The 23,897-nt window shown below is 34.5% G+C and overlaps 1 protein-coding gene across 1 annotated transcript in view; it reads left to right on the top strand.

Annotated features, from left to right (window-relative positions):
- Nucleotides 1-23,897, top strand: part of LOC149543127 (putative LRR receptor-like serine/threonine-protein kinase At1g63430) — an 84,321-nt gene that overhangs the window by 24,027 nt on the left and 36,397 nt on the right. The window contains exons 3-5 of the mRNA XM_089798037.1: nucleotides 2,189-2,260; nucleotides 2,424-2,567; nucleotides 2,712-2,864. Coding sequence (XP_089654163.1) covers nucleotides 2,189-2,260; nucleotides 2,424-2,567; nucleotides 2,712-2,864 — 369 coding nt within the window. The remainder of the gene's footprint in view (nucleotides 1-2,188; nucleotides 2,261-2,423; nucleotides 2,568-2,711; nucleotides 2,865-23,897) is intronic.

Genomic DNA, 23,897 nt, shown 5'->3' on the forward strand with positions numbered 1-23,897 from the left:
TTATATAATTATAATTTATTGGTGCCACTTCATTTTTATATATATGTGTTCGTATTGAATGATTTATAATAATGATTAAATAAGAAAATAAAATAATAAATCTTCAAAGGTATGAATTATATTTAATTTAGATTATTTTAAGTTTTTATTATATTGTTTTCTTGATAGCTCATGGGGTCCCTTAATGTAATTTGTGGTCAAGTCTTCGTATCCTTTCCAAGACAGTTTTAGGTCATACCTGTCGATCTTGATGACTGGACCAATTGACCATCTCCTTCCGATGATCTCGTTTAGCAATGCTTCCCCTCTCTTCAGTCTTTTTCCTACAATCACCCATGCAAAACATTCTCACCAAGACATTAATTCAAATATATATATATATATTGATCGTTAATTCCAATCAAACAATTGTCAATCATCTAATGATAGTTATAGGTTATTTGATAATTTGACACTTAAGCTCTCTCATAACATAGGATTAAGACACTTCACGATCTAGTCTTTTATGCAAGGCATCTCATTGTATATTTCATATTCAATCAATCATTCAAGGATACATAATTAAGCAAGTTATTGTTGCCATTTTCTCTCTCTTGGAAGATATTTTGGTCTAGCAACTGTTCCTAGGTTGTTGGGAGTTCACCGTTAACTCCTAAACTTCTCAGTCATCGTACCCAAGGCATTCATCCTTTGTCTATATACACTTCTTATGTTTATATGTGACCTAAAAATATTGACAGGCACCTGCTTTATGTCCCATCATTTGAAAGACACTTATTAACTCCCAGGGACACATACCTATCATTGTTACCGATTAAAACTGTTTTCATATGCGTGAAACGTTTTGTATGACATTTCTACCATTTAACTGGATTCCAAACTGCTGCTTTAGGGATTCAAGTCATGTAATTTTACCATTTAAACTCTGTTCATTACAGCCCAGGAGCACTTTTTCAGTCTATATCGGTACTAAAGTTTGATAAAACAAGTCTTAGGGGCCCTTTATCACCATTTTTGTCTCTGAATGCTTGTTATCAGTCATGTAGGCACCTATTTTAATCACTGCTGCCACTTAAATCTCTCACTATCTTCTATGCAGACTTTTAGGTTGATTCTGTCGCTTAAAACACACAAAAGTTCTCTTTTTTGACTGCTCATGCCACTTAAAAGGCTTATGTTGGACGCTTAGGCACCTATTTTGGTTCCTATTGTCACAATTTTTTCCAACGGTTGCATCTTACCATATTTTTTCACCTAGAACTTTTGATCAGATATTTGTCATTCTTCTATGTCATGCTTGTCAATTTTTACCACGGAAAGGTTGCTTTTCCTCTTGTGGGCAGCTATTCTTGTTATCTATTTGTTTAACTTTTGCCAATTGGCTCCTAAGCACTCATCAAGGGTCCTTTTTCTACCCAACTTCTGCCACGATTGATCAGGGTGCTTCAACATGCTCTGTTTGCTTCCACTAACACTTAGCTCAACTTACTTCCTCTCGGATTCCCCTTTGATTCTGATTTAGATGTGGAGGCGCCACCATAACATTGTATTTATCCAGGTTAATGCTTGCAAGGATGGGAAATATTCCACATTCTTAAAATGAACTCAGATACCATATATCATCTCAAACTATAAAAAGCCAGTGTTAATTTTGAAGTGACCTCCTTTCACTCTATAATTTCAGGACGCACTGATTTTCAACTATATTTTGAAGTTTGTGCTTTTCATATGTATATGTTTTGGTGGAAATAGTCTATAACTTCATTATAACTTTAAACTGTATAATTATAGTTGCAAGATTGTGTAGGAGATTGTTTAAAGGATTATAATATTTTGTATATTAAATAAAGGATCCAATGTTGATGTTTTATGATGGTATCTAGACTATCCAAATGCCAAGACTACAGATTTAGAAACAAAATTTTCATGTTAAGATTGTGGTATCGATTCATGGACGAAAAAGATGTAATAAATATATAATTTAGACCAAGGCATATGTATTCCATATTAATGGACTTTCAGATCCAATTACAATTTCAAATGAGAGTAATAATAAAGGTAACAAAGGATTGAGAAATGAGAAGACAGTTCATGCATGAATATAAATTTTTGTTTTTGTATGGCCTTTTTCTTGATTGCTCAAATAAATTAAAATATCTTTCAGTGAGTTTGTAAACTTTCTGTGCAGAAATCTTCCAGGCTTGTCCCTTAAAGGATTTCTATCACCAGAATTGGGTCTCCTAACTTCTCTTCAAACACTGTAAGTGCCTTTTCAGTTAATGGCCGTGAGTGCACATTTAAATATTTGTCCTGTTATGTTTTCAAGTAATGGACATGCCCATCACCCTTCAATTATCAGCATAGTAAGTTTCAAGTAAATTGTATTTTATGTGAATATTTTCAAGGTTTTGGTGGACATGCAGGAACCTTCGAAGTAACAGCATCTTGGGTGCCATACCAAGACAACTTGGCAGGCTAAAAAATCTTGAAAATTTAGATCTGAGTCTCAATCAACTTACAGGTGTTATTCCCAAAGAAATTGGAAATCTATCAAACATTGCAAAGATGTAAGAAAATCACAATTAATTGTTAGGATTTGATTGATCATATTATTGGTTATTGTTAACAAATAAAATTCTGTCTGCAGCAAATAAACTGCTAATCATTTACTTCTAAAATCCGCTGCTATACATTTACATACTTGTCTGCAGTTTTTTGGAAGGAAATGACTTGGTAGGCAGTATTCCCCCAGAACTTGGCAATTTGGAGAGACTTCAAGAGCTGCATCTGCACAGAAACAGGTTTCAAGGAAACATTCTTGGTGATAATGAGTCAATGAATATTAATCCAAAGCCTGAGGGACTGTAAGTACATATTGTTTTGACTTTAAGATTAAACTTAATTTAGTTGAGACCAATTAGGATGAACATGAAAAGAAAAGAAAAAAATAATATCAAAAATGACCTAAAAAATAGTTAACAAGACTTTTGCTTTTGCAAGAACCTGCATAACTCATGTAATGGTTAAATCCAGTTCTTCAAGTTCTTACAATCCACATTTTGATATATCTCTATTATATGTGCACAACTGACTCTCTAAAAGGGAGAGATTTATGAATGAGAAAATCATCACAGTGGGTTACTAGAGATACCGTCCATAGGGAACAGGTGGATTTCATGTGGGATTCTTCATGCAGGAACCTTAGTTGTAAGGTCTTCATTAGCTAATCTAATATCATGTTGCTTGTTTCTTACAAGTCTACCTCTATTTATTCTTAATGGAATTATGATCTCTTCGATGTGATTGGGATTGTCAAGTATATCACTTGCAATCTAAAGCATCCATAAAAGAAAGAAAATACATATTGTGAATATTAAAACAATAAAATTTTGTAAAATCCACAAATAGGGGATTCCACTATATGGACCTATTACAAATCACTAGTTGTCTTTTTACTCGTGAATACCATAATATGTAGCCTTTTATGGGAATGTTTTCTAGAGAAGAGTTATTGTGACAGAGAACGAGTGGTCTCTTGAGTGACTCTCAATTACCTTTCTGTAGGATAGGCATGCAATATTTGTGTTGCAGTTATTGTCAATGTAACTCATGAAAGTAATTTTTTCATTTTGTTTCTTGTATAACCATTCTTAAACATAAGCCTCTTTTCAATGGAATGAAACATGTAGAGTGTTTTTTAAATGACCAAATAATGAAGAAACAAGTATGCTTTATGGACTGTGGAGTTGCACAACCTTTTCCATTCTTCTTTACAACTGAAATCCAAAATTTCTCACATATGAAATGACATTTTAGTCTATCAATAGTTACTTATGCCGGTTGTCTTAAGTTGATCTATCTTGCATTTGATATACACATTTATTGTTTTCAAATACTGAAAACCTTGTACCAAATAAACATCTATCCAAAGTTGGACTAATTGCCAATTAATCACAGAGTCCCAATATTTTTCGGAGTTTTTCAGAGAAAAAATTGCTTGAAAAACTTTGCCGAGCTTTTGGGAAAAACTTGCCCGTGTTTTCTATTCAGCATTCAAACTCAAAAAATGGGACAGTTCATTTTATTTTCTAATGAGAAATAGTTGTCCCATTGATACCACTTGTTTCAACCACTACGATTTGCACATGCAATCAATTTTGAGAATGCATATGCCTCTACAATCATATTTGCGAAACTATGTTTACATTGATAGCATTCATTTTAATCACATTCAAAACCTCTGCATGTATACCCTCAAGTCTCTCCAATGATAGAATTATACCTGACCTCATATTGTCATCATTGTAGTCTACTCCTATCAACTATTCTATCTGAAATGGAACATTTGAAAAGCCACTCATCATTTAGACATACTTTATCTACTAAATGACCTTGTAAAGTCTATTCTTTGCACAAATGGACTTTCAATTTGTAATGCCTTACTTAAGTCGTCCACTCTTTGTGGGATGCATGTCTAAGTTCTAACTACTAATTTCAGTTACAGGTCAGGTGAAAATGCTGCCAGTTTAATATGAGGCTGCAGACTGTCTACAAAATGAAAGGCTTTCTAATCCAACTGCAAAGTTTCTATGAAGACTACACCTAACTCGAGCAACGAATAAAATCTTTTTTAAAAAGAAATTTAAAACTGAAGCTAAGTACTTTGTTTGCATTTAAGTCACAGGATATGCGGAATTTCTTCTTTGAAACTTGAATTTCAGCGAATTTTAACCCTTTCTGAACTTCATCCAAATTTTATGATAATTAATATAATTTTTTTTTTTAATATATATTATTTTATTTTAAAATAATATTGAGTTGTTTAGTTTAGTTATTTAGCAAAGTAAAACTATTTTGACAATTTTGTGGATATATTACTTATATTTAAAAATAAATAAATTCATACGGTAAAATTTAATGGCAATATTTTTTCTTTGAATTCTTACCCTTGCCGAATTCCATCCAAATTTCATGATCGAAAATCTCAAATTTGAATTTCAACCTTGTGACTTAGGTTTGCATCATTCCAACTTTTCATTTAACGAGGGCTACTATCTTTACAGAGATCTAATTTAATAGGAATGCAAATTTTTACCCTCTTTGTGTTTAAACTTATATATATATATATGTATGTATGTATGTATGTATGTATGTATAAATTCAGCTTGTTCTTATTGTGTTCTCATTAATTAACTCAATTGGATTCATCTTCTCATTGAATTTTGAAAAAAAATGCATTTTAAAAAAATTCCCGAGTTTTTTGCTGAGTTTTTCCCCATTTTTTTTCTCAGGCCTCGGCAAGTTTTTGCTGAGTCAGAGTTTTTCAACCATGCATCTATGCAATAGCATCGATCACAAGATGACCAATTTGGTCCATGTTTCGTAATCTGTATACTATAGGTGCATGAATAGAGTGGTAATCTTCTTGCAGGATATAGGAGTTTTTTAGTCTTAAATCTCAATGATCTCAAAGTGCAAGAATTCGTATCTCTTGAGTTGTTTTCTTTCAGTAGATTTCAATTAAGATATCTTAGTAAATATTATTGTGATAAGGATTTAAAGCCTTGTTTCATAAAAGCATTTTAATTTGTCATTTGACATGCACATAATTTTCTAATGAAATTAAATGATCTTATGTTTCTTAACTTTGGAACATTCTATAATACAATCTGTGAAATCATTTTGCTTTCAGAAATCATATCAAGGAATGACTCTTTAACATTTTAGTTTGGCATATCCATGTAACTTACCTTGAAAAAGGTTAGGTAGAATAGCAATAGATATGCATTTTACTCAACATCAATCTATTAATTGCCTTATCTAGTGCATAGAAAGTGCTTACTAGAATTCTTGTTAACTCTGTATTCAGTATTGTTAGCATTTTAACTTGATCATTTCAGTGTGACACAAACTGAAATGGATGTGCAATAGAACTTATCTTCACATTAGCTGGTGAAGTTCCCTATAAACAAACACTAGCCTAATGTGAACAATATATACTTGCTATGTACAATCTGCACAGTATTGTGTAGGGTGGTTCATGCTTATTGTAAATAAAACTAAAGGGATATCTTTTAGATTTACCTCAGGAAAAGGCTGCACACTGTTTAATACAAAGTAAGACAGAGTGTTTTTGATTGAAGAAAATCCTTTGATAATTGCATCATTACATTGTTCGGCTAAATGTAGAGGCTGAACAGTGCAAGGATACATAATGATCAAATAGGATTAAAGAATGCATTTGACTAGGTAAATTTGAAGAGGGGAGTGTCATACAGGTATTCCAGCTTCAATTTATCCATAAACATATGCGAAGAACACTAAAAGCCAAACAAACTAAGTGTATTGGAAGCTACAACTACAAACTTAACAACTACTGTAACACAAAACCTTCAGTAATTGTTAAGTTAGATTTAACTTACAAATCTACAAATGGCATGTAAGACAACTTTTCAACAACAATTTAGAAGCAAAAAATGACTCATAAAATCACAAGCGACATATAAGACAACCCTTCAACAATGGATTGGAAGCAAAAAAAATGCATATAATTTCTATTGAATGAATACTAAAAGTAAATTCCAAATTATCAAAAGAGAACCCCAGCCAAGTGTGAAGAGGACTCATTCATAATCTGTTATGATCTGTTGCATGAGAAAATAAAAAGCTATGGCTTCTAATTAAGCATAGATTGCTTACAAGAAATGGAAGCTTTTTTTCAACTTTCTATCCAATTATTTTAAATTTGAACTCAAACAACCACTAGTTAAACTACTGGTAGAAATTTCTAAAAGCTAACAGTAGAATTCACATTGCTTGCATGACAAATAGATCCAAAGATAGACTTTCAAATATAAATGTAAAAATGCATATCCGGCTAAAATTGGATATTGCTTAAAACAGTGCAGGCTATAAATAGCTCTGGCTAAAAAAAGACTTTGTAGAATATGTTTTTTTCTTTTCAAAATTGATGATAGCTAAAACAAGTGCAAACTAATCGAACGCTTTTTGAAATTAAACTACTAATAGGTGGCTCTAGAGTTGATTCTCATGAGGCTTTTCTTCTAGTTGACCATTTGATGCTTTGAATCTAAACACCTTTCTGTTGAACTCTTTGCATCAAACATTTAACATAACACTCACAACTTCGAATACTCAAGGAATCACTCAATGATGATTTACATGTTCTTAATATCTGAAAGCCCTACGTACACGTCATGAAAATATGTTTTTTATACTGAAATTCTGCAACCTCTTCATAAAGGTGACTAATTTCACTGACATGAAATATTTTGTTGGTGAAAGTTGCTAGTGAAATTAGTGATCTGCAATGAAGGTAATGTTTTTTTGTGAGTATAGAGCAGAATTATCATCTTTTCAGTAGGTTTTTTAGCATCATGCCTCAGTTTTTATAAAAACATTACCTTCATTACAGATCAATAATTTCACTAGCAAGTTTCACCAACAAAATATTTCATGTCAGTGAAATTAGTCACCTTTATGAAGAGGTTGCAGAATTTCAGTATAAAAAACATATTTTCATGACATGTATGTAGGGCTTTCAGATATTAAGAACATGTAAATCATTATTGAGTGATTCCTTGAGTATTCAAAGTTGTGAGTGTTATGTTAAATGTTTGATGCAAAGAGTTCAACGGAAAGGTGTTTAGATTCAAAGCATCAAAGAATCCAGCTGTTTGGGTCTTGCACTCTGCATTGCATTTTGTCTTTGCATTGTTTCTGGGCTTTGCTCTGCTGCTTATTAATATTCGGTTAGCTTTGCTTGGGAAGTTATGACCATTTTGGAACAGATGTTAATCTATTAATAACTTGTTACATTGCTTAAATAAAACTAGTTGGCCCTATCAGTGGCAGACATCTATACGTAGACACAGGTTTCAAATTGAAAGTATCCGTTCTCATATTATTGGTGCATTCCGATATAAGCCGATTGCAGTTTTTCCTTAAATTTGAATATATATATATATATATATATATATATATATATATATATATATATATCTGTGTGCATGTGTCTATACATGTATTTGTCCTGTGTGATAAAATTTGTTGTGCTTGTTTATATGTGTGTCTCTATAAACAACCTTAACTTTGTCTTTTTGAAAACATCTCCTATATGAGTGTGCACATTATGTAGCATTTTAGAATTCATTAAACTGACTGGAAAATTGAGTTCGACATTTTGTGCAATGATCTTTACTTTTCAAATAGACTTTTCTGCTTTTTACGCAAATTTGCTAATGTAGCATTGTATGTAAATATCAGTCCTTACATGTGGTTGTAGTTTCACTTGGTTTCACACTAGGGCCTTGAGTTCATTATGCTCAGTCATGACCCTAGGTTGCACAAATTGCGAGTCAACTAGCTTAGTCTAAGTACTTAAGTGTAGGTTCCACAAGCTGATTGTTGAGTTTCTCAGTTATGATTACTCCCGACAAGAAAGGAAAGGATGCTCCTTGTCTTGAGTTATTGAAGTCAAGATAGTGACTCCCAAACCTTGAGATTTGAAATATAGTGTGCGGGGTACCTTGAAGTGTAATGCCTATATATTTTTTTTTATGTATGTAGTGAGAACTTAAATTTGTCTATTTTCTGGGAATCGTTGATTAAGGATTGACTTTTCCACCTGGTTATGAGTGCCTACCAAATTATAGACTTGGGTAGTGACAACTACGGAAGTATGTATTGTGCATATTGCATATTGCATGTGTGGTGTAATAATTTGAAATTCATTTCCTATATTTTAGGCTAGATTTTGAATTGCACAGTTGCCTAAAGCAACTCAAGCTTGATTTTTGCACTTTCAAATTCATTTATGTAGGTGCTCACCCATACGGAGGATTTAAACTCTGAAAATTTTCTTATTCAGGTTTACATTTTGAACCAATGTATGCAAAAGATCATTTTGAAGTTAGAAGATGAAATTCTTTGCTTAAGCATGCTGTGTACCAATAACTTCTTGATTAATTTGAAATATCGTCTTGCCTTTGCATAGGGAGACACTCGTATAGGGCTTTTATTTAGTTTGATTTTTTGGTCTACTAACTACTTTTGTTATGTGCACCCCCATAACAAGCAACTTTTGATTTTGATTTTGAAAAGCTAAATAAGTCATTCAAGGGCACCCTAATTAATGGGTTTTTGAATTTTGACTTTGTTCCTTTGGACTGCCTATAGAAAACTCTACATAGAATGTGATATGATTCCAAGAACTAAACAATTAAGTCACTTGCAAAGCGATTTTATAGACTATTATCAATCTTTAATTTTTAATAGATGAAATCACACATACAATAACATGGGCACGTTAAAGATGGAATCATATTTTGGTAGTTTAAGTGCATTGAAAATTTTTAGACTATCATTAATCATGTCTTGTGCTCAAAGCCCTTATTTCCATAGAGTTCAGGGCATAGGAGATGGGGACATGTTAAGGATGGGTATCAAGGATAGGTCGACCATGGCCCAAATTTGACAGGGAATGGTGTCCCAAATATAATAAAGCGCTTGAAAATTTAAGTATCAAAATATCTATAAGCAATATGAGTTGAAAATATAAATTGCTGAACACAATTCATTGAAAATGTTGTATATGATTAAATTACATTTAGAAAGTTTTGATCTAATGATTACATATAAATATTATGTTTCATAGTATGCCTTAGATCCTACTCTTGTCATGAGTTGGTTTGAGTACCATTCCCATGATAGAAGCGTCTAGGATATAGCCTTGCCGCTTTAGGTGCTTTGAGGTGTACCCACAACAACAATTGTGATTTTTGAAAAATGTCAAAATCTAAATTTTAGAATACTCTTTGAACATTTAAACATGAAATAATCTAAAAACTACTTAAAATCTCAAAAGGTGTCCATGTTAAGAATCATTTCACAAAAACCATTCCTTTTAACTATTTGTGCATTTGAGAAGATTGTTGGTATGTTTCTAAAGTAGAAATCGAGGACATATATGGATCTATGGTAAATGCTTTGATGATTTTTTTAAAGATGTTGAACAAATATTAATTTTTTTTTTTTGGAAGAAAACAAAATAAAGGTTTTTAAAATTTTTTTTTTTTGAAGTTTGTGTTGGATGTTTATTACTTTAATTAGTTTATACATATTGTAGGGTTTCTTTTTTATTTAATATAAAATTTAATAATCTTTTATGATAAGAATCTATTAGATATGGCTACTAGTTTGAGTTTAGTGGACCTTGTAGCAAATAAACATTAAAAATATGGTCAGTTATATTCTCTATGGAAATATTTTACTATGCTTGAACAACTACCTAGTAATGGTGATTTTACCTAGAATAGTAACGAGTGCGAGACCAATATAAGAGCTAATCTCACTTATGTACTATTAGTAGGCATGAAATTAGAACATGTGAAGGATCCAACAAGAAACAGTCGTCAAAAGAACAAATTATTATAATCAGTAGAGAACAAGAAGTTGATTCTACAACTGAGAAAAAAATTAAAATATCATCCTTCAATGAAGAAATCATCATTGGAGCCACCTATAAATTCTCCCTCAATAATGAACTTCCAACATCCTCAATAATAAGATCCACATCCTTCTTATAAAATAGGTCCATTGGAAAGGCATTTTAGAATGAAGAAAAATATATCATAGGTTAAAAAAATGTGTATTTCATTTATATAAATGGTCGTCCTTTTAACTCGATGGGGTCACTATATTGACAAGAGATTGTGGCAATAATTTTTTCTATTAATTATAAAATAAGAAACTAGTACATGATTGCATTGTTCTGATGTTGAGGCATATACCAAAAACTAAATCGATGTGAGGCTCAAACAGATCATACAGAAATCAACTATACAAAGAGCTTATATCAAAAAGAGACCAAAATGGCAGTGATAAACAATCTATCTTGAACCATGTAGTCCATGGTAGGGGGACATCTGCCCATTTGAGCCTAAGACCTTCCTCTTGAATGATATTGTCAAGGTTTGAGGACCATGCTTCCCATGACAGAGTAGGAGGCGAGGGTGTGGGGCTCCCATAATGAGACATGGTTGGGCATTGTTGTTGCTGACAGTTGCAGGAAAGCTTTGACAGTCCATGACAGCTGGAACACTGCTGCTAGAGGCTTCCTTTAGTTTCTTCCTCTTGGTTCACTCCGACAACTATTTCAGTGTGCAATCAAAGTCAAACTCAAATTTGTCTCTAGTTTTGAGTTCAAAAGGGATATCTTCCTTCCTGCAAATGGTGGTACAGTTGACATACCCATAGTAATTTAGGTTTCAGTTATGAAAAAGGGCATGCCACTTTATGGGTAGAAAGGTTTTATTTCTAGAGGAATATGAAAACTAGTCACAGATTTGTGGATTGAAACAAGAGTCTCCTTGGCTGCTAATGGATGAAAACATTGCTAAAACTGATCTTTAGTAAATGATATTGTAATGTCCCTAAAGGGGGCAATGTTCTTGAAGGGCAAGCCAAGGTTGCAAAATTCATTTCAAAAACCTTCATGTAGTCCTTAGAGATGGTGGATGCTAATTATAATGTCCAAGTCGATATGAGGAATGCAAAAAACCTTGCAAGACAATATTTGCTTTGATTGTAAAAAGGTATGTGTTGGACACCCTGTAAAACATATTCTCTTGACTTGGTGAGACAAGAAAATGATACTTATTGTGGGTGAAAACTAAATACATTGAGGGTGAGGAAATTCAAATGTTTGTGAAAAATCATCATATGCCACAAGGCATCTTTGAAATTCTTCAAATTCAGACTTGTTGAAGGCATAGTTAGAAAACTCTTCAAAAACAAAAACTCACCAAGGCTAGAAAAAACAAATCGGCAAAAACTCAGCCAAAAATATAACTTAAAATTTTGCTTAAATTTAATTATAATTGCATTTTTTTTGCAAAATTCAATGAGGAGATACATCCACTGAGTAAACAAAAGAAATAAGCTGATTCTAGATATATTTAAATGCAAATTGGGTACAAAATGACATCCTCATGTGGAATGTTGATGGCTGGTAGCTTAATAGTTTGAAGCAAAATTAAAATAACAATTTGTCCTTGTAAAGCTATATCTAAATATAACATCAAAACAATTTATATCTTCCTCTTCCTAGCTCTACTAAATTCCAGGGGAGAGTTAGAGGGTCTAGTCCTAGGAGTCCATCATGGCTATACCTTATCGCTTGAGATGACTAGCTATGACTCGACCTCTATTTCGGGAAAAATGGTGTTAAATATTGTTAATTAGACTCTAAAGTAATTTATGGTACTTAGAAAATGTCATTATTAAGTTTTTATAAACCTAGATGCAAGTAAAAGGAGATAAAACAATATTCAACTGCTTGTCAGGGATGGGGGATCAAAGGGGATGTTGGGACGAGTTTTTTAAATGGGGGGACAAAGGTTGTAAAGTTTGGGCATGACAAAGTGACGAAGGTACTGAGTGGGGTGGGAGGGTAGTGTTGTATATGCTATATTGTACTTGAAATGCTAGCTATGAAAAGATGCATAAGAAGTAAAATAACAAGATTGCAAATACTAAATATTTGCATATCGAACAACAAACTTTGAATATCAACAGAATATTGAATACTAAATAAAATTTCTATTGGATAAATGAAATTGTCGAATATGTGAATGGAAGATTTCTATTATACCAACATGAACTTTGTTGATCACAAAGTTCATGGTGAGTGTTAGTGTTCAAGACCATCTTTTACCAAGAAGCAGGGAATAAAAACTAACTCAAAAATTGAAAGATGGAAGGGAAAACCCTCGATTGGGTGGTATGACATTGAAACTTTAAGAATTTTCTAGAAAATAGGAAAACGCTTCAACATAGCGCTAGGATAGCTCAAAATCTATATCATTTTTTAATACACTTTAAAATGAATGAATGCAACTAGGGGTCTATAGTAACTTCATCTAGCATAAGAAAGAATAATTCTCGATTGATTGTGTAACACATAGTTTAAGAAAAACTATTTTATCTCAGCCCACATTTGCTTGAGATGGTTAAAAATAATGTTTAAAATGTACAACACATTGTGGAAAAGACTTTCAAAATTGTTGACATTTCAACATAAGAAGTAATAACATGAACAAGCATAATACTTCTAATTCTTGTGTCTTGGTGAAGAAGGATTTCACTCTCAAGATGTGCATCGACTATTGGGCTTAGAACAAGAAGGTCAAGAATCAAAACCCCATCTCGCAGATTGATGAGTTGTTTGATGAGCTTCATGGAGCAGTCTACTTCTCAAAGATCGATCTCAGACCAGCAATACCCGTTCTTGTGGTGTGCTTTTGGTGTGGACCTTTTTTCATAATTCGAACTTTGGCGCAAACCTATTTATGGGCTGACTTGCTTAATTTGGGAGGTGCTTGGCCTCATATATGTATTGGCATTCATGAAGCAACAATATCATTAATCAGCTTCACATTTCCTTGTCTTGGTAATTCCAAATTGGAATTCATTGGAACAATGCAATTGTTGACCTGAAACATCCTTCCTTGTTTGTTACCGATCCTAGTTTGGTGTGGTCTCCTGGAGGCCAAATTGGAATAATAGTCCTTGTAGATCAGGATAAAGAACATTAGTAAATATATCATTTGAGATCAGAAAATCAAACCCTACCTTGGATTGCATGCCAGTAATAACAACAACAATATACATATCGACAACAACAATAAATATATTGGCCATAGCAATGTTAATAACATCGGCAATATATATATATATATATATATATATATATATATATATATATATGAGAAAGTAAAGTCCACTAATACAAGTGAGGTGGGGGGGGATTGTATGCTTGATTAAACTTAACTTATCAAATTCAACTTTAGTAACCAACAATATGAACAATGCCAAGAGATAGAACATTCACAATGACACAATGACTTGTTAACTAGGGAAACCCTTGATCAGAGGGAAAATCCTGATGGTGATGGAGCCCACAATATGATGTACTAATATAAAAGTTCCTTGTAAGAGGATATGACCCTGTTAAGAGCCAATTACAATACAATCAGTACATACAGTCCCTATTAGGAGACTTTGAATCCCTGTCGGAAGATTCTATCCTTGTTAGGAGCATGAAGAAGACAATTGAACCCACTATCCAAATTGCTTCAGCACTAATATAAATAGATCTTTAGGATAACATGTTCAAGTAGTGAACTGATCAATACAACAAACTCTTTGCCGATACAGTTCCCTTGAAGTTATCAAATCAATCTCAAAATCATTCTCTACTTTTCTTTTATCAAATTTGCATCCTCTAACCACATCCGCATCGATACAATACAATGTGATACATACGACCAAGGAAACAACCTTTCCTTTATACCTTGTTTTATTAATTAATTGAGTCGACATGTGAGGGATTTGCCAATATATAATGAGTAATATAGGAACTCAATAAGATATTACAATACAGTTCCACAAGGTACAATACATTTTACAGCTTCCAAAATAAAACCCATTAAACAAGTCGGTTGCCAGTGAACATATCACATGTTACACTTTAGCAACCTCCACAAAATAATCTCTAGCATCTACTTACATGAACATAGCATCACGAACATGTCTTCAGCCATGATATAAGCTCGCTCATCTTCATTCCATCTCGCTTATCAAATATTGCCAATTTACCAGTAACTTGTTTCTTGCCCACTCACCTGCAACTAGTCTTAAATCAACTGTAACTAATCCAATAACATGTGCAAACACAGATGTAGCATCTAGACACATCCCTGAATGAGAATCTAAGCCCACATTGCTTAACTCTTCATATCCAAACTTCGCTGATCAAATCTGCCACTGCAATGTATAGAAACTCTGTCTATCACATGCCTAAATACATATCTGTTGACTTCAATGACAAGTCCTCACAAGCGTAACACATAAGCATCCAATCCAAGTGCTAACAATCTCCCTCTTTGGTATAATCCCAATAATATCGATGTTATTAGACATAAAAACACATATACCTGCATTGGTAGTGATGTCATATTGTGCAATCATAACACTAGCAATATAGATTGGTGGCAGTAGTGTTATTAATTATAAAAACACTTGCATACATCTCTGCAATAGCTGCGATATCATATTATACCCATGATATATATCAACAATATCATACTTTGTTGGAGTTGTGTTACATACATTTGCAGTGTTACACCATACCCACGACATATATTAGAGACGTCGTACTTGTGGGAGCACTGCTACATACATCTACATCATACATCTACTAACCACCAGTAACATACACTTTGATGCCAATATATCAAACACATTAGCACCAACAAACTAAACACACAAACATTAACATGTTAGGTATACTACCATCAACCCATTAGACATAGTGGTGTTTTGCAAGCACATCACTTTCTTTTCAATTTTGGCTTGCTCGTGTAGTTTTGGTAGTGTGGAGATGGAAAAGTGCACCAACTTCGGGACTGATTAAAGTCTTAAGGGGTGAACTATTCCTTGCGCCACCTCACTTTACTAACACTTTAGTGGGCTAGGGGTATAAGACACTTAGTGTGATAAAGATGTTTTGATAGATTAAGATATTAAATGTGATTGAAATAAAAGTAATTGCAGTGATTACATAAGATATTGAACTAACTAAAATGCTAAGTGCAAATAAACATGAATAATTAAAGGAGATCGACAAAATAAAAGTGTTTAGACTCCATAAATTTAAAGAGCAATCGAAGACAAAACTTTGAACTCTAAGATGTTGCCATGAAATTTCACCCCACAATAGGTGAGACATGATCTCCACAACATTTGCACAAAACATGGGGATCCAATGGATTGGCATTAGAAACCATAAGAGTGATATACATTCTCCTAGGAGATATTTTATCACTATCAACTGTGGCTTAGATACCAAGAATGGTACATGAAGAGAGAGAAAAATAAAAGTTAGGGTCAATATGGAAGGGTAGTCTAAATGCTCCAAACACTTTGCATCGTCCTCAAATGTTGAAATCAATATATGACAAATAGAAGAATACAATACATAGAAGAAGGTGTACAACATATAACCTCCTATTTCCAAGTACCAATAGAATACAAGTCATCTAGGAGGGAACAACACTAAAAGACGAGCACTGAGAAACACATGCAAGCACACTATAATCTAAAGTTGTAGAAGTGGGTGATACCTTTATAGTGTAATATCTCTAAAGGATATTTTGCCCAATTTTCTCTCAAACTGATTTCAGCACATAAAAGATAACTCATGCAAACCAAACCAGTAATTTAAATTAGCAAATGGATCGATAAATGCTCATTAAAATATTCAGATTGATACAGCTTCAGTCCAGTTATTGTATCATAAACCAGCAATACAACAACATGCATAAAATCCAATCCTAAAAACAGTATTACAGTCAGATTGGAGAGAAACTATAACGTGCACCTATAATCCCAGATGTGATTCCACCACAAATGATGACTTGGGGCTATGTCCAATCCACCCAAGGAAAAACTGAGGGTTGTCGTCCTTTGTTTCTGAATAGAAGCTGAAGCTTTCTTAATTTTTCCAAGAGAATTCTCCACCACAAAACCAATATTCAAGCATGCCAAAAATGAACTCCTCATCCTTCTTTTATTTTCAAAACGGTGACATTTCAGTTTCCTTCTCCCATTCTTTCGTTTTTTTCCTTATTGTCACCTTTAACCCACTTTATGATATTAATCTGACTTTTTTATAAATTTGCATTAAGCTCCCTTAAGCCAAAATTAATATTTTATGAATTTGATCTTAGAATTCCTAATGTCCAAAAAAGGGGACATTATGTATAGGTTGTTTGCTAGGATATTATTGAATTCCTAATCTTATCATATGTGGAGAGAATTTGAGATTGCAATGGAACGATTGCGATGACAACCCGAGGCGCCCTACCAACAACCATAGTCAAGGACAATGTAGGCTTGATATTCTCATCCAATAACTCCATTGAGGTAGGTGAGAGGGATCATTTTGAAGATATTCAACAATGTCGACATTTTCTCAAGCAAGTCAAATAAGAAAGCTTCATAACTTGTAGGTTACCAATGTTGAGGCGTAAATGGAGAAGAAGCCCCACGGACCTCTATGAAAGGGGAAAAGACAAATTTAGAAGAAGTCAGAGCTTGCTCCATTGCAAGACCCAAAACACAAAGGGGATCCATTGGAGTGGACTTGTAATGATGTAACTCCAACATATGGCCCTACTCGAATTTCCACTTGGAAGATGGAGTAGAAGTCCTCTGGTCTACTATAGTAGCCTAAGGACATCAAGGAAGTTGATGTAGTGGTAATGGGATGGAGCAAGCATGGGATAGATGGACATAACTGCGATAGATACTACTCACGTATGCAACATGTTCACCATCAAGAAGAATGGTGAGACATCGAGAAAAGTGGTGATCAACAGTGGCTCTTGTGGTAGTTAGATAAAGATTTGGACCCGCTTGGCACGAGGGCTAGTGGTCACTCTTGGTGAGAGGGAAGTGAGACAAATGAGGTTGCAAGGTGGACGGATGGAGCAACTGAGATTAAAGTAAGAGAAAGGCTAGGGTCAAAAGCAAAAGCTAAGTTACTAGATTCTCTCCAACAACCCTCAAAGTTTGGTTCAATTCTGTCCAAGGTCTGGTCCTTCTCAAATTCTTGCCAAATTCTCTTAGAGAGCCACAAATTTGCTGTAAAATCTGTCAAAGGAATCTGGGCATAATTCAGAGCCAATTTTGAAGAGTTTTCTGTCCAACAGCCGAACTTGAGCTGAATTTGGTCTCAAAACAAATTGTTTTTACTTTTTAAACGGTTTTTTAACCTAATTTGGTTTATTCAATCCTCCTAACCCTAAAAGTGATCACTAAAAAGGCCAAAAAATATGGTTTATATGTCATTTATGCATTTGTGAGTGAAAATGAAAACTTGCTTATAGAGGAAATACAAATTAACAATTGGTGAAGTTCAAATTGACAATTATAGAGGAATTTCTTTAATAAACTATGATATATTCTTTAAATCTAGGGCTTCAAATCTGAATCTCAACTTTTGATCTAGCTTGGTTAGAAGTCCTCTAACTGCACTTATTTTTTGATGATTCCTTTCATTCTTAAACTGTCCCTTGATATGGAAATATGTCCCATGCATGCGACCAAGCAAGTGTATGATGTTGTATGTATGGCTAAATGACGCAATTAGTATCCTATTATATTGAAACATAGATATGGTGGTATATTTTTCTATGTTGCTTTACTATTAGCAAAGTGGTTTATGAACTTACTTTCTCTTGGATACACACACACACACACACACACACACACACACATATAGTTTAAAAGATATGTTTTGGTACAGACGAACCCAAATCGAATCCGAACCCAACCCAAAAAATATTTGGACGAATTTCAAACCAGCATCCATACCAAAATTCGAACCGGCAACTTAGAGCAAAAGCAATGAACATAGGCTTGAGAGACGCACTCTTCACCCTTGCATGCCAAGATCCTCTCTTGACAGCAATGCTTATGCTCATGCACAAGCTGGTTCTAATGTGAGGGTGGGCTAGGCTAAGAAGCTTGTGACAATCCAATAACATCCTACTCTATGGGAGAGGTTGTTGACATTGTTGCCAACAAAGGACCAACTGATGGAGTAGGATGTGGCATTGACATTCGCACTACTGATTCAGTCATGAGTACCCTTCCCCTTTTCATTGTAAAAAGTGGCATGATGAATCAAGGTTGCCCTCAAAGGTTGAGAGAAGCTACCACAGAAGAAGCTGCAGTCATAGGAGAGCTCTTACCCACACCATAAATGGTGGGGTGAGCTTGTTGACGATAATGGAATGGGGAAAGACGAACACACTATATATTTTGACAGCATGGGTGCCTTCCTTTGTCTACAATAGATGTAGACATGGAAACAAAAGACATTATTGTAGGCTATGAGATCCGAGGAAGACAAGGAGGCTTCCTATGAGGCATGTGCTTTCCTTGAGGCCCTAACGAAGGAGCAGAGGATGAAGCACATTAAGTCTCATGAGATGGATAGGCAGGAGGAGCAGTGATGCAAGTAATGGGTATCAATTGCTAAACTATTCTCCCAATCCTTCCTTGAACTCCTTCCAAGTCCAACCAATACTTATTCTCTTCCTTAGGATCTACCCAAGACTAGAGTGTTGGTGAATGGCTTTCTCACATCTCCACTTCACCCTCCAATACCATCTCAGTCTTCTAGGTATCCTCAAACCTTCATAAAGGCAACCAAATCTTCCCCACACCTCACTCCCTTGCACCCTCCAGGATCTTAGACCTTATTACACCTCTTTACACTCTTTTCCATCATTTCACCAAGTTTTAGAACCATCCCATAGGTTTTGGGCTTCCTCCTAAGCCTAAACAATAAGTTGCTCTAGGAGGCCTAATAGGGGCTCTTTCCTGGTAGCCTTGTCCAACCATTTTAATTACCAAACTCCCAAACTTTACAAAGGACTTGCCAAACTAGTTACAAAATCACTCATGGGTTATGAAAATCTAACAAAATCCAAAAGATGAGTTTTGGGTCTACTCTCCTTACCTCTTAACTCTCGAGCCCTACTTTAGGATCAATTAGGACTAAAATCAGAGTTTGCATTAACAGCCCACCAAACCTGAAACCCACATCAAAAATGGTCTTGTCAACATTTAGGACATCTCTCCACATTGTTATATTCCAAACCTCAAGCATCTACAACCTCCAATGTGCCTTTTGCAACGTGATTCCTGACTGTTTGCATGCTAAGCACATGAAGATGCTTAGTTTAATGGCTGTCAGGATACTTCAGGCAGGTGGGTGTATTGAAAACAAATAGTAAAATCTTCTTCTCCATCCTATACTTGTTCTACACACCAAAAGTTAGGGCTTTCCACTGGGGGGATTAGGAAGGAGACTCCATTTGAGTTGAAAACCCTAGGCACATATTAGGTTAACCAGGAGATACAAAATAAATCAAACATACTTCAAGTTTATCCTATACAATTCAAACTAATTAGCACATTCACAAGGAAGTAAAAGCACAACTTTTCACAATATAAACTTGTACATATGGTATTATTGCAAGGAAATCCCAAAAATGTACTTGCTGTCTGCACACTTTTTCCTACCAAAACTGTTATCTTATTGATTCAAAACAGTACATATCAACTCCAACCCTTTCCTAGGTTGAAGTACATTCATTTATAGACCATGCCTCTTGACCTTACATATTCACTCCTTGTTCGATCAAAACATAGCCCTAACTGTTGACCTTCCAAAATTGCAAGAAAAATTGCTTAGCAACAATATTTGTTGCATGACAATTTTTTTTGTCAATTTTTGCAACTTTTCAAGATTTCTAATCAAATACCCTCAAATGCCTACCAAAACTTGTTAAATCATGAGACTTCTAAAAAAACATAAAATTAAAGATTTTTGGTCAAATCCTAGCGTTGACCAACATTGATTGACCTATAGCTTGCCCATAGGCCTTATTACAACATGAATGAAACTTGTCTCAATGGATTCTAGAGATGCTTGAGATTTACATATTGCCTTGTGTCAACTTGGACACTTATTAGCCACCTAATCTATCCAAAATTGAGGTTTGACCACCTTGTTTAGGACCTTGGGCCCCTGTACCAAGTAGGAATAGGCGCTACATGTTTAGATTTTAGTTTCTCAACCTTATATTTCTGATGTTTAGATTTTAGTTCCTCAACGTTATAATTTTGATAGGAAAGACACATCTGACCAAGGATACATGGGCCCTATTGGAGTAGACCAAAAATGATCAAGAGAAAAGCCCCACAAGACACCAAGGGGTGATATCTAGTGTCCTAGACTATATGATTAGTGCCCTCATCAGGAAACTTTAAGCATTTAATAAAAGATTAGAGAACAACTCCCATAGAGATCGTTATTTATCATTAGATGAATGGGAAGCTTGGATTGTCAAGGTGGTGGACCCTCAAGGGGGATAGTGGCAACCCATCATACATTTTGATGAGTGGTGGCACACTCATCATTTTTTGCACAATTCAAAGCATTGACAAAGAAGAATTTCTTTGTGATAAGGTCAACGGATATGCAAAGTCAACAAAGACACCCTTGATGAAAATGCCATTGATCAATGTCAAGCCATATAGTGGAGAAGGCTCTCTATTGTATGACTCATCTAGAGGGGTCAAGGTGATGTTTCTTTTTGAGACCGTCCATGTGGGTGGCGAAATAGAGTGATATTCACTATCCTTATGAAGAGACTTGCACTCGGGAAAAGGTAAAGATTCTATAAACAAGGCCCTAGTTCACATCTAGTTCACCAAAATGTGATGTTAAAGTGCATCAACCTCAAGATTGGTTAAAACCTCAAGGGATGAACTATCGCTTGTGCCACCTCACTTTACTAGTGCTTTGTTGAGCTAGGGGATCAAGACCCTAAGTGTGATAAAGGTGTTTTGATAAATTAAGATATTAAATATGATTCAAATAGAAGTAATTGAAGTGATTAGATAAGATGATGAACCAACTAAAATGATAAGTGCAAATAAACATGAATACTTCCAGGAGATCATTAGATAAAACTAAAAGTGTTTCGACAATAGAAATTAAAAAAGAAAATTGTGAAAGACCAAACAACGAACTTTGTGAGTTCATTGCCTCGGACACCAACACGAGTCAAGAGCAACAATATGTTTGTGAGACAAATGTATCGTGCATGTTTGTCCTGAACAAATTGTACAAAGGACAACCTAAAACTATAGGGAAATAAGAGAATGCTAAGACAACATGATACTTAACTAATTGAAAACAAATATAGTAACATAATACAATGAAAAGTACAACTAAGCTATGAAACACAAAGGAGAGGAAATGGATTATGTTGCAATCGTAAGTTGATGGTCCATACTCGATTCTCTATGAGCTTGCGCAGATAGAGAAAAAAATGAAAATGTTGGGTGGTTGTTTGGAGACCTACCTCAGTTAGATGCCTTCTTTGGTGTTCCACATCCATAACAGTCGAATATACAAGATAATCCTGATGAATAATTGGAAATTGCAAATTTCAAATGAATAATGATAATATTGTAAGACATTTATAGAGAAGTATGATGTGTTATCAAAGTCACAAAGTAAAAGTGTAGAAACTCCCTTTCACTACAACGAAGCAAAGATGGACGAGATGAAGGCAAGAACAATTGAGAGCCAAACATGAGATGAGATGAGAGCCACCAAGTATGAAAAATTTGTATAGAGAGCTTGTAGAAGTTTGTCCAAAGTGTCAAGAAATGTCAAATGAGTGTGGAGAGTTGAAGAAAATGTGTAGAGAGCTCCTTGGTTAAGTTCACAAATGGAGGAAACAACTTGAATCTTAGCATTAGTGGGTGGTGGATTAGGATATTACAAATATAGGGTGACAGTTTGTAATGCTCCAACAACACTCGCGCATCAGTAGATTCATGGACGAGTGTGCATCATGTAGACATATCCGTGGTGTGCATGTGTCTTGTATCATCTAGGTTGCATAGCCAAGATTTAGGATGTGTCGTGACAAAGCAAGATAAGTGAGCACATGGGTTGATGTGGAGTTTCATGTCTTAGATTAAGGTAGGGGAATTACATAATGACAAATTACACCAAGGTACAAACTTGCAACACTATAGGTAGATTTAGTAAGCATTGTTTTGGTTTGATGTAAGGTAGTTGTCTGTTTATGTTCACATTTTTATTGGTTAACTTCAAAAGTCATTACAACTTCCCATCTCAAGTTCTCATTGGATACAAACTTCATGTGTATTCAGTGACAAGAAGACGAACGAACAATTTAAAGTTTAATGATCACTGACAATTTTGTGATCATTGCTAGAAATTAAACAATTTCTCATATGTCTCCTGGGTGAGTACAAGGGAACTTTGATAGATATATGAGGTTGGTGGGGTTTCAATCAAGCATAAGGCGGAAACCATTGTTCCATGAAAAAAGTCATAAGTTAGAGAAGAAGGATGTGCAGCCCAAGAGTGAATATAGAGATTGATGTTTCAAGTAGAGTTGTATGTTTGTAAGATTGTGTTGGTGTGAATAAAATCCGATTCCTAAAGGGGGAATTGAGACATTATGAAATTTGATGATTGTCTTTGAAGATTTGGCTACCAATGAAATCTCTATTTAATTTATGATTTGTCATTCTATTGTCTTTTTTGTTCTTTTCTATTTCTTTGTTGTCAGGAAGGTTGCCTCATACTAGTATTAGGTGCCATCATATTGGTATCAGTGTCTAAAGAGCTTGGGTGTTTGAGGAATAGACAATTGTGTCCAAGAAGAGAGAATAGGGGAGGAGGTAGAGGCTAGGATGAGGGGATATTTGAAATGATGTAGACTATTATGACAAGGTTGGATGCTATAAAGTGGGTCCCAAAGAAGATGCATGGTAGCCAATGAGGGCAGTGACATAGAAGAAGAGGAACCCCAAATCAATCACAGGGTTATTGTAGAATTGACTAGAGAGGATGAGAGATTAATAAGAGTACTTCAATGGGTCAAAGTTTAATTTGTAGGACAAGATGAGTCTTATGTCCCCTAGAAGTCTAGAAGAGGCTTATTAGTTGGCCCTCAATGCAAAGGAGAAACTCACGAGGAAACAAATTCAACAAGGAAGAGAGGAAGAGGGGGTTGGAAGTTCTAGTGGAATGGCAAACAATGAAATAGGAGAATATCAAAATAAGGGAGGAAGATCATATGGAAGAGGAGGATTTCAAGGAAGAGGTAGAGGGTTTGTTGGTAAAAAGCTGAAGTATAATCAATATGTTGGTTACAAAATTTGGGTTTTTCTAGAATCTTCAAATGGAG

The sequence above is a fragment of the Cupressus sempervirens genome, chromosome 8 (genome assembly GCF_028749045.1).
Source record: "Cupressus sempervirens isolate cs-2001-9-10 chromosome 8, ASM2874904v1, whole genome shotgun sequence".
Classification (NCBI taxonomy): Eukaryota; Viridiplantae; Streptophyta; class Pinopsida; order Cupressales; family Cupressaceae; genus Cupressus; species Cupressus sempervirens.